Here is an 11,027-nt window from a genome sequence, read left to right on the forward strand (position 1 = left end):
ACCAACAAGCTTGCTGGCGATGTCATTGGATGGGGAGAGAGGCTGTTGGCTGGTGAAGTGATCATAGCACGCGCGTCAAAGCATGGAGGAAGATGCGGAAGGATCTTTGAGGAAAGCGGCCCAGATTTGAGCACCCTCTGAGCCTTGAGACCGCAGGCGGCCTGGCTCCAGGCATGCAACACTTCCTCGATCCGATCCAAGTCCCATTTGAGAGGCTTGTGGCCATGCACGCCGGGCCGCTCTTCCGATTTCGTGGGCTCACAGCAATTTACTGTGCAGTCGTATTTCAGTCATACCGAACCTGAACGTTTTCAGGTACAAGCGGCAGTATTTGACGATGAGTATTTGACCTCATGCCTGTCAATTTTCTCGACCACAGAAAATCACGATCCACGGTTCCGGCCCAGATGTTCAGTTTCGAGAAAGAGAACGATAAATCATAGCTTTCATCGAATTGCTTAATGCACGATGCTACTTGTGACTGAGCCATGCCTAAGTATGGTTGATGAATTGCCCTCCGAGCTGGATCAGAGGTACCAAAAATTGACGCTGGCGCTGATGGACAGGCTCTGCACACAATGGTACCAGCCCTTGGGGATGTAGAGCACATCGCCTGGGCCGAGCTCTGTGACGAAGGCGTCTTCGCTAGCGAGCGCGGTGGAGAGCAGTGGACGGTCGTGAGCGGGATGGAGGAGATCGTGCTCTGATGCGATGGCGGATGTGTTGCGCTGTGGACCGGTCTGGTTGATGTAGAGGTAAGGGGCGAGATGTGGCGCGAAGAGATGGATGCGCTTGCGACCGACGACTTGGGCGAAAATGTTTTCGTATGGGTCGCGGTGCAAGGGGGTATACGTGGCTGGCGGGCCGATCCAGGTATTGCTACGCCATTGCTCGTTGGTGCCCTTGGGTCCTGCGGTTGTGTGCGGCAAGGCGGGTGCTTCAGCTGCGAGGCTGGGAGCTTTTGAGAGGAGGTCGAACTGTGCCAGGTAGCCAACGGGCTGGCGCTGTGCGGCTTGGCCGTCGTTGTTCCAGGGGATCTTGCCCTGGACGAAAGCGTCTACGAACAGAGCTGCCGTGGGGGAACGAGTCATCGTGTCGTCAGTGACCAGCGGTCGTCAGTGACCAGCAGAGGGTTTGGAATCGGTGCGAGCGCAACCTACCCAAGGGCATCTCGATGCGGTCCCAGTGTCCCGGCGCAGCGTTGTATCCCAGATTGGGGCGAGAGATCTCGACGGGAACGATGATCTGAGCGGAGTCAGGCCTCTTGAGGCCATCGAGCGTCTCTCGTCCGTTGGCGTCGAGTGAAGACCATTTGTGGAGCGCGGGCCAGACCACCTTGTCTGTGGACGGAGTGGGGGAGAGCAGCGCTTCGAATCGGGCTGGGCGTTTGGGGAGGAAGAATTCGTGGACAAAGCGAGACGTGGGCAGGCCGTCGCTGATGGAGAGCAGACGCCTGACCGACATGATTCGGCTGGCCCCCAACGCCAAGGGGATGGTGGTGGCGAGGTGCGATGGGATCGTGCTCGACAAGAAGATCCGGCTCACTGCAGCAAACGAGCACAGACCCGTCGAAAAAAAGTGGAGGAGACGGCGATCCGCAATTCATCCGTCAGACACCGCCGCACCAACCTCGAGCGCCGGGCAGATTTCGACGAGGTTCCGAAGCAGGCACACCCAGCAAGTCAATCACAACCCTCCGCGTCAAGGTGCTCTCTCTCACGCCTGCACGTCATCTGGAAGGGATGTGGACAGTGAATGCTTCGAAAAAAAGGATGCATAGTAATACAAAGCGAGAAAGAAGGAGCAAAGGATGCTCGAAAAACGGTGACAAATGCTACTTGGGGCGCGACCTACATCAACCAGTCCCAGAAGCGTTCGAGGGTGGAGCGGGTGATCTGCGACTCCTTGATCTTTTCCGCCTCCTCGTTCTCGTCGATCTGCCTTCGACCGGTGTCAAAGTCCATCTGGGAGAGGCTGACGAACTGGGTCTTGTGGTAGAACTTCCAGCCGAGCCAGAGGACGACAAACATGGGGATGCAGATGTAGGTGGTGACGAAGCTGCTCGTGCTCCACTGGCCGTTGAGGAAGACGGTGAAGCCGGCGAAGAGCAGCACGAGGCTGAGGAAGATGATGCCAAAGTAGGTGAGGTAGGGCTGGAAGGGCGCAGTGTAGGGGAGCGTGTTGCGCGCGATGCCGTGGAACTTGAGGCCGTGGTAGAAGCGGGCGTAGGTGCACAGGATGATGATCCATGCAATGATGATCGAGATGGCCGAGATGTCGTAGAGGTACTCGAACGCCTGCTCAGCGCCGCCCGCGCCGCACGACATGTAGGCGAGCGGACCGAAGAGCGAGGTGACCACGAGCGCCCACACGGGGAGGCCGTTCTTGGTGCACTTGCGCAGGAAAGCGGGCGCCTTGTTCTCGAGCGCAAGCGCGTAGATGGTTCTGGAGGAGGCGTAGAGATCCGAGTTGGCAGCGGACCAAGTTGTGACGAGGAGCACGGCGTTGACAATGTGGGGAAGCACGCGGATGCCCGAGTTGCTGATGGCGAGCACAAAGGGCGAGGCGCTGGCGTCACTGCTGCCGTTGAGCAGACGAGGGTCGGTGTAAGGGACCACGAGGCCGACCATAAAGATGGCGAGGACGTAGAAGAGGAGGATACGCCAGAAGACGCGCTTGATGGCCTTGGGCACGTTCTTGCGCGGGTTCTCTGCCTCGCCGACGGCGACACCGATGATCTCGGTACCTGCAAACGAGAAGGCGGACTGGACAAAGACGTTCCAGAATGCGAGGAAGCGACCGAACGCGCCGCTGATGCCGCCGGTGGGCCTGCCGGTGACGGGGTCGGGCTGCCAGAAGAGCTGGGCCATGGGGCCGGGATCCTTCCAGTAGCGGAATCCGATGCGGTCGCCGCGGGGGCCGCCGCCGAGGTCGATGACGAGCGAGGTGATGATGAGGACGATGATGGCGACCACCTTGATGAGGCAGAACCAGAACTCGGTTTCGCCGTAGTACTTGACGCCGAGCGCGTTGACGCCGATGACGAGGACGAGGAGGATGGAGATCCAGGCGGCGGGGTTGATGGACTGGGTGGTGTCCCAGTACTGGATGACGATGGCGGAGGCCGAGATTTCGGTGGGGATGGTGATGCCGTACGAGTACCAGTAGGTCCATCCGAGGGCGAAGCCGAGACTGGGGTCGAGGAAGCGGGTGGCGTGGTGGGTGAAGCCACCGGGGACGGCGAGGAGCGTGCTGACTTCGCCGAGTGCGACCATCATGGAGTAGACGACGACGCCCATGATCATGTAGGCGATGAGGGTGCTGACGGGACCGGCGTTGGCGAGGGAGCCGCCGAGACCGACAAAGAGGCCGGTGCCGATGGTGCCGCCGAGGGCGATCATGGAGAGATGCCTCTGCTTGAGGTTGCGCTGGACGTGACCGTCGGGCGAGTGCTCGTCCATGCCGAGGCGCTCGATGGCCGAGGGATCATTGTAAGCTGCCTTGGCGTAGCTGTCGGACGAAGGGATGGACGACTTTTCCATGTCGGGCGAGAGCGGTGTAGAGGCGATTCCGTCGGTGGACGCCATGGTGTCGGCAGGCGATCGATCCACTCGAGAAAGTGGACGAGAAGAGAGTCGGGTGGTCCGGTGAGGTGGAGAGAGGGGCAAAGAGATGTGATGAGAGGGAAGCAAGTTCGGGAAAAGACCGAACAGGGGATTGGCATATATGCAAAGGCTCGAGCGGCGAGGCCAAGGTGGGCCAAAGCTGGGCCAATCAAACGATAGCCGTGTCTGACTGCACTGACAGATTTGGCCGGAGAGGAGAAGAAAACTTTGCGGCGGCGGCGTCGGCGGCGGCAGTTTGTTTTTCTTTTTTTTTGCAAAGTGGAGCGGGCGGAGAATTTTGGAGCGGCAGTCCAAAGTGGAAGTCGAGGTCGCGCAGTTGGATCGGCCGGCCCGCCGTTGGAATCCATCGCGCCGCCACTCGTTCGGAGTCGAGCCGAACCTCTGAGTCACTCGAACGGCGCTGTGGGGGAGCAAGAGAAACTCTGCCTTTGCCACGCTACTGTATCATTGCTTCGGATGGGCCTATTCTGTGTGATCCAATCTGCTTTGGACGTGCCGATTGGACGCCCCATTGGCCGCCGATAAGACAGAGTTCGAGAGAAGCTCATCAAGCGCAGACACTTTTGTAAGGTTCGAAGCGCGGGAGCGAATCAAGTGGCGGCAGGGCGTCATGACATGCGGAGCGGGCCTTGCCAAGGTGGATTAGGCGGGTGTGATTGGACATGTTTGCAATTTCCACCTGCCGCCGAAACTATTCCGCATTGGCTCGCCCAACCTTGGCTGCTTCCACGCCAGCCAAAACTTTGTCTGCGCCTCGCACTCGTGCACTTGGTCAAGCTCGCACTCACCACCAAGCTCCGAGTCACATCTTTTGGCGATACAACGAACAGCCGTATTGTATTGATCGCCTGCTCGGTGGCAAAGAGGCGGCGGCAAGTGCCGGTCGCGCTGCGCAACCCACGGCGCGGACAAGCAGGCGGAAGATCAAAATTCGTTGCCGCGGGTTCACCTCAACTCGGCTCTTTGACAGCCAGCCATTTCCGAAAGTTTGGATTCGAAAATTCACCGAACCCGACCGTCACGACCGCCTGCCAACCTCGCACAACGCCGTCCGAGCCGAAGCGTCAGATGCATCTCCTGCCACCGATTCGTGTCCGATCAGTCCTCGCCACTCGCCACTCGCCGTGAAATGGCCCGAACACCTCCGCCTTCGGAAGTCTCGGCTCGCCCTTCGTCGCCCGCCACGAGGCCACAAGGCACCGTGCATCGTGCCCTTGCAGCGCTTGGTCGCTTTTGCCCCGCACAACAGCTCGTCCACTATTTCACCCTCGGCAGCGTGGCGTCTCGCGAGTCACTCGGGTTTCGCCGGTCGCGCGACGCGTTGTCAACCTAACATCTCAGGATTGCACTTTGTCAGCATTAGTCACACAGCCTCACTCCACCTCGAGCACCGCACCACAGACCCTGCAGCAAAGGTGAATCTTCTTCCGAGGTGGCTCCTTCCACTCACACCACGCCGACGCCGACGCTACCTTCTCGATCGAACGCGGTGCAATGGCCACCACCACCAAGGGCAAGGTGTCCCAGCCAGCCGCGAGGCACAGCGCCTTCCACGACTCGGACGACGACGACGACAATGACGCCGCTCGCTCCACCCATCGCTCATCTGGCCGTCAAGAGGAGATCGTTTCGTTTGGCCGCAACGGCGCTCAAAAACGTACATCGTCTCCTCCTCGCCCCACAGCACCACGCGTAATCCCAGTCGCATCCAATCTCGATTGGCGCCAAGATCGCAAGCAGCGCATGGGCATCGCCACCAACTTAAAGTCACTCGGCCCCCTCGTCTCCATGAGACGCGCAGACTCGTCCGTCGTATCAGGCCCCTCCCAAACCCACGACAATGACAACGCTGCAGACGCCATCAACACCGATGCTCAGAAAAGCGGCTTGGAAATTCGCCAGCCGAGGACTCAGCAGACCGCCTCATCCAACCCTGACTCGCGACCAGTACCCGCCGATTCCGAAGCACTACCAGCGCCCGCACCACATGCATCCGTTCAAGGCACCGACGAGGAGGCACTCAAAGCTCTCCTGGCGGGCGAAAACGGCTCTGCAGAAGCTGGAACTCATCTCATCATCCCACAGGAGGACGAAGCCGAGTTCCTCCAGCACGACATCGAATCCAGACCAGAGGCGCCTTCGCTCGATGACTATGCAGCACTTCCCATCGAGCAGTTCGGCATGGCCCTGCTTCGTGGCATGGGCTGGAAGGAAGGCATGGGCGCAGGGAAAGGTGGCAAGGGTCCACAGCAAGCCGCCGAGCCCAAGAAACGAGCCGCCTTGCTCGGCCTCGGCGCAAAGGAGAGGGCCGTTCCGGCTACAGGTTTGCCTTCCTCGTCCTCCTCCCACAAGCATCGATCCTCGGGTAAACGCGACTACAAGTACGTTCCCATCACAAGAGCCGACAGTCCAGCAACTTCAAACACAGATCCTCCATCGCGCCACTCCAGCCGCGACGGCGACAAGCCTCGCAGCCACGCATCATCGCATCGCGACGAGCGCAGAACAGACACGTCCGATCGCCATGCTGCCCCGCGCGACAGCACCAGGCACACCGACTCGCACTCGTCTCGAAGACGCTCTCGCAGTCCTACGGCAAGAAGGCAAGATCGACATCAGACCAATGCAAGGGCGGAAGACGACATAGCCAGGCGCTCTCATGCCGCTTCCAGCTCCGTTCGTGAGCACAGGCGCGACCGCGATCGAGACGACAGGCACCGACACGACAAACATCGCGACGAACGACATCGAGACCGTCGTCGCTGAACGATCCGCGTCGTGCGCTCAAACCTCGATATACCCAGTTCATAGGAAATTTCGAATGCCAGACCCAATGCATGCCGAGCCCCATCAGAGCGTCGATGAGCGGTGAGATATGGGATGAGCAGGGGCCTTTTGCCAATCTGTTGTACTTTGAGCTCAGTGTCCTGTGTCAGACGGAGGCCGCCTTGATTTCCTGGTCTTTCTCCGCACCTTCCGATGCACGTCTGCATGAAAATCCCGCACGCGCGTGCTCGTTAGGGCGTGTTGCTCTTTCCCGTACCTCGTTAAGCTCGCGGAAGCATGTGTGCGCTCTTCAATTCCGCTCGCCATTCTTCTTGCACACCATCACTCCCACCTCCTTGGACGCCATGCAGACCGGGCGTCTCGCATCGATCGGAGACCAGCTTTCGAACTGGTCTCAAACACCTTTGCATCCCCTCTTCCCCGTCGGCGCGCTTGGATTGATCCACGCAGTGAGGGTCAGCCATGCTACACGCCAGGTCGCAGGAAGCCACAAGAGCCGTCTGGGCGTGTGGCAGGGCCTTGTGCTCAACCAGATTCTCATGTTTGGAGGTGTCGTGATCAGCGGCATGCTTCTCGGCATTCCGTCGCCGCTGCTTAGCGCCTGGCCCGTCGTCGCACTCTACGGCGGCGTCCATGTCGCACTCGATGTCACGCCTGCTGGTAAGGCGTTGCTTCATGCCCAAGATGTCGAGCTTGTAGGAACACTGTGAGTATGTTGCTGACCCCGACAATACCACAGGATGACTGATACATCTTTTGCACTGAATGTAGAATGGACCTGTCTTTCGCACTGCTCGACGGCATCCTTCGAGCCGAAGGCATCATCGATCTGGGCGTCGAACCGGTAAGCACCTTGCCGCCACAAATCCTCCTTCCCCTCGCATCCGCATTGACCTAACCCATCTTGATCCTACGACAGGTTTTGCGGCACGCATCTCGCCAAGTCGCCACCTCGCTGTTTGCCGTTCTTCTCAATGCTGCCATCGTGGGTGGAGGCATCCCTCTGCTCATCGATTTGTTCCGCCTCGACTCGACGACGGGAGAGTGGGGCGTTCGAAGTCCTGCGTGGGCCAAGAATCCGTTCAGCGGCACCAACGATATGCTCAGCTCGGCGTTCCTCGCGCTCGTCTATCTCACACTAGCCAGCCCGGCCACGGCGCCGATTGCACTGCTGCGCGATGCGCTCCATGCGTTCGGCGCCGAGAGTCTGGACGCAAGGGATGTTCGCACGCTGTGCTCCCTTCTGCTTGGCTCCATCCTCCTATCAGAGAAAGCGACCGTGCTGTCGAATCAGCAAGCGCAGCACGAGATGGCCAAGAACGGCTCCGTCAATGGCAACACAAAGTCCAAGTCCAAGTCAGCCAGGAAGCTCCAGTAGAATCGCTCCTCCAATTCTCATTGCATGATTTGTCGCTCATCACTCTGTTCCACGAGCTCGCTGGAAAGTGTCAAGCGTGAAAACAACACAAACGTTGTATGGGGGCTTGGCGATTCACCAGATGCGCGATCGGATCATGTTGTACCGACTGACCTCCATGAGCGAAGTCTCCTTCTTTGGCTTGGCCGAGTCCACCTTTGACTTTTCCCTTTCCTTCGCTGCGGGCAGCACGTGCGAGCCGTCGAGTTTGATCTGCACCGCGTCGTCGTCGGGCCTGTCGATGAAGCGGCCGAGCGACTTGTCGTAGCTCCTCTCGTCCTTGTTGGTGCCGATCGGCGCTCGATCGCGCGAGTTGAGCGCTTCTTCGTTCTCGCGCTCGTGCATGCTCGCATAGCGATGCGATGCAAAGCTGACCAGATTCGTGCCGATCAGCAGCTTGATCGCCACCAAGAACGCCCACGCAATCACGGCGGTGAGGGCCCATGCGGAGCCGCGCACGAACAGGTCGAGTGCACGCACCCACTCGTTGTTGATGTCCACCGCGCCGAGCTTTCGCGCTACGACGCCGATCCAGCTCGTCTCGGAGATGCGCGGGTTGACGGGCGCGATGCACTCGTCAATGTGACTCGTGTCGCCGATCATGCCGATGATCTGCAGAATCAGCCGCACCAGCAGGCATGCTAGCGGCAGAGCAGCGAAGCCGAGTCGACGGCTGATGATGGGGCTCTGGTCGACAAACGTATGCTTTCGGCTGTTCTCCCTCATCGATGGTCCGCCGACAACGAGGTCTCGACAGAGCACGTCCATGAATCGGCCGTAGACGGCGGGACGGATGTGGTTGAACTTGGTGATGAAGGCGTGCTTGAGCCAGTCGACGATGCACTCGCTCGCCAGCACGATCAGCACCGGCGTCAGCACCGTCTCGAGCAAGCTGAGACTTGGGAAAACCGTGAAGCTCGCCGGCAGCGGACTGGCAGATGGCTCTAGCGATCCGCCCGAGAGCTCGATGAGATTGCGCAGGCCGATGGCCGATAGCATGAAGGTGAGCTGGAAGCGCTCGACGATGTCGGCGCACGTCATCTGGAAGACATTTTCCTTTTCGAACTTCTTGAACACGCTCGACTTGATCTCGACAAACTGGTTGGAGAGCAGCAGTGTGAGCAGTGCATTGTCGTAGCTGTTGATGGCCACGTTGAGCGTGACGAGCTGGTAGAAGAGCACGAGCGTATGCGCGAGCACATAGCACAAGCTGAGCCCAAAGAAGCCGACGGGGCGAAGGTAGGGCTGCTTGCCGTTCTTGCGGCGCGCGAGGGTACTGCGCGAGAAGAGCGAATCGAGCAGATCCTGGCCGAAACTGCAGCACAGTCGGTCGGCGATCTCGAGCACGTTGAAGATGACCGAGAGCTTGACGACGTCCTGTCCGCGGACCGAGTGATACATCTTGCTAGCGTCGGTGATGCGCGAGAGGATGACGCAGCTCGATACGATGAGCAGCATCTTGAGCAGATCGCACTTGTGCGACGAATGCAGGTAGCGCTTCTGGCCGCCGAGCATCCAGCGCGTGGTGTTGGTGAGCCAGGTCCACAGAGCCACACCGAAGCGCAGCGGCAGGATGGTAAAGGTGTACAGGAACGAATCGAGACAGACGACGAATCCAAACATGATGATCTTCTCCATCCAGAAGGGGATGGAGATGAAGTTGGTGACGCGTTCCCACTTCATCTCCTGCGTGGCATCAAAGTCGGTGGCGAGCACCTCCTCCTTGAGGTAGTCCCACAGACTGAAGGGGGTGTTGTCGGCGCGAGCCGTGTGTGCGTCGCCGTTGGCCTGAGGCTGTGATTCCTTCTTCAACTCTGGTTCCTTCTCTGTTGCAAGAGGCGAGGCTGTCATTCTGGGCTCTTCTTGAAGCTGAGCCAAGCTGAGTCTGGGCGTCATGTATGCGTCTGGAAGATCGTGCTGCGCTTTCCGATATCAAGGGCGAGGGCGCGAGGCCTAGATGCGTGGGCCTGATGTGCGGCGAAAGCATGCCGTTTGGGTTGCCTGGCGAGGGCGTATGTGGCTCGGGCTTGACGTGCGTCGAGGTCGATCTGGGCGAAAGAGCGGGACGCTCAAAACATCCGCTCTCACGTTTGATAGGCGAGGCCGGAAGCTGACCGTTTGTCTGCATTGGATCGGCGAGGGAGAAGCGTGGCGTCTGGATCGCTCTCGAGTCGATGAAGGTGTCTTCTTCGCCTTCCGAGGACGACCTAAGATCGGCTTCGCCCTTGGCTGTATCTGACTGCGGGTCGCCATTTGCAGCGAGCTCTCCACCGGAGGGAGGTTCGGAGGTGTAGCGGATGGAGTGTGCGCGTCCGCCGGCATCGGCCGTGTCGACAGACTCTGCGGTGTGAGGCTGGTAGTAGGAGTTCTCGCGATCTGTTCTAGACGTCTCAAAGATGGATCCTGGAGGACTAGCTGACGTCTCGAATATGGAGCCGGGCGGGCTGACTGAGGTGGCATGTTCGGTGCGGGATACGCTGCCGAGATCGTCTGACGAGGGTGAGGAGGCAAACGACGACAGCCCCGAGAGCAAAAGTGCACGCCGGCTCTGACGGTACTGCTGAGTAGCCTGACGGTAGGAGCGCCTTGCGTGGCTCAGCTCCTGAGCGTCTTGATCGTCGGAGGATTCTGAAGCCGAGTCTTCGTAGTCGGGACCTTCGTATACGATGTTTCCGTGTTGGTCCATAAGTATGCTGTCTTCCTCGTCCTCCCAGACGTCCTCGTCTTCGTCGAGCGTGTGCCGGCCGTTGTGCAGTGTTTCTGCGTCTGTTGCGGCATCTTTGTGCACCGGCGCAAGTTCTGGCGCTGGGGACAGTACGATGTCGGGCGTATGATCCGAGTACTTTGTGCGGACGGTGTCTTGGCTGGTGCGCGGCGCCGAGTCGTGGACCCTAGGAGATGTGGGAGCTGGTACGGTGCGTGCTGGCGACACGGGTGATGACGGCCGCGAGCCGTCAGAGTAGGAGCTCATGTGGTGGTGTTTGGAGCAAGCATGGATGCGGCGGTTCGCAAGGATGGAGGTGGGAGGGCAATGCAACGTGGAGGAACGAAAGTGTGGAGGCGGTTCGCGGAACTCGGAGGCGGAATTCGGAGACGGAACTCGGAGGTGTGGGGAGAGAGAGAGAGAGAGAGAGAGAGAGAGAGAGAGAGAGAGAGAGGAGGCGTTGTTATCTTCTTGCCACGCCTTCCTCCCACCC

The 11,027-nt window shown here is 59.5% G+C and overlaps 4 protein-coding genes across 4 annotated transcripts; 2 read left to right on the forward strand and 2 right to left on the reverse strand.

Annotated features, from left to right (window-relative positions):
- Positions 1 to 527: 527 nt before the first annotated feature.
- On the reverse strand, positions 528 to 3,587 carry PAN0_041d6358 (amino acid transporter; the record flags this gene model as incomplete). Its single annotated transcript, XM_014798193.1, has 3 exons — positions 528 to 1,069; positions 1,161 to 1,522; positions 1,855 to 3,587. 3 exons carry the CDS (start codon positions 3,585 to 3,587, stop codon positions 528 to 530), a joined length of 2,637 nt encoding a protein of 878 aa, XP_014653679.1.
- A 1,533-nt stretch (positions 3,588 to 5,120) lies between these two features.
- PAN0_041c6359 (g-patch domain protein) lies at positions 5,121 to 6,392 on the forward strand (the record flags this gene model as incomplete). Its single annotated transcript, XM_014798194.1, has 1 exon — positions 5,121 to 6,392. One exon carries the CDS (start codon positions 5,121 to 5,123, stop codon positions 6,390 to 6,392), a length of 1,272 nt encoding a protein of 423 aa, XP_014653680.1.
- Positions 6,393 to 6,463: 71 nt separating this feature from the next.
- Positions 6,464 to 7,791, forward strand: PAN0_041c6360 (uncharacterized protein; the record flags this gene model as incomplete). The annotated part of the gene is made up of 3 exons (XM_014798195.1): positions 6,464 to 7,119; positions 7,185 to 7,257; positions 7,333 to 7,791. 3 exons carry the CDS (start codon positions 6,464 to 6,466, stop codon positions 7,789 to 7,791), a joined length of 1,188 nt encoding a protein of 395 aa, XP_014653681.1.
- Positions 7,792 to 7,905: 114 nt separating this feature from the next.
- Positions 7,906 to 10,801, reverse strand: PAN0_041d6361 (DUF747 family protein; the record flags this gene model as incomplete). The annotated part of the gene is made up of 2 exons (XM_014798196.1): positions 7,906 to 9,747; positions 9,863 to 10,801. 2 exons carry the CDS (start codon positions 10,799 to 10,801, stop codon positions 7,906 to 7,908), a joined length of 2,781 nt encoding a protein of 926 aa, XP_014653682.1.
- Positions 10,802 to 11,027: the final 226 nt, after the last annotated feature.

The sequence above is a fragment of the Moesziomyces antarcticus genome (assembly GCF_000747765.1).
Source record: "Moesziomyces antarcticus DNA, scaffold: scaffold_v10041, strain JCM 10317, whole genome shotgun sequence".
Classification (NCBI taxonomy): domain Eukaryota; kingdom Fungi; phylum Basidiomycota; class Ustilaginomycetes; order Ustilaginales; family Ustilaginaceae; genus Moesziomyces; species Moesziomyces antarcticus.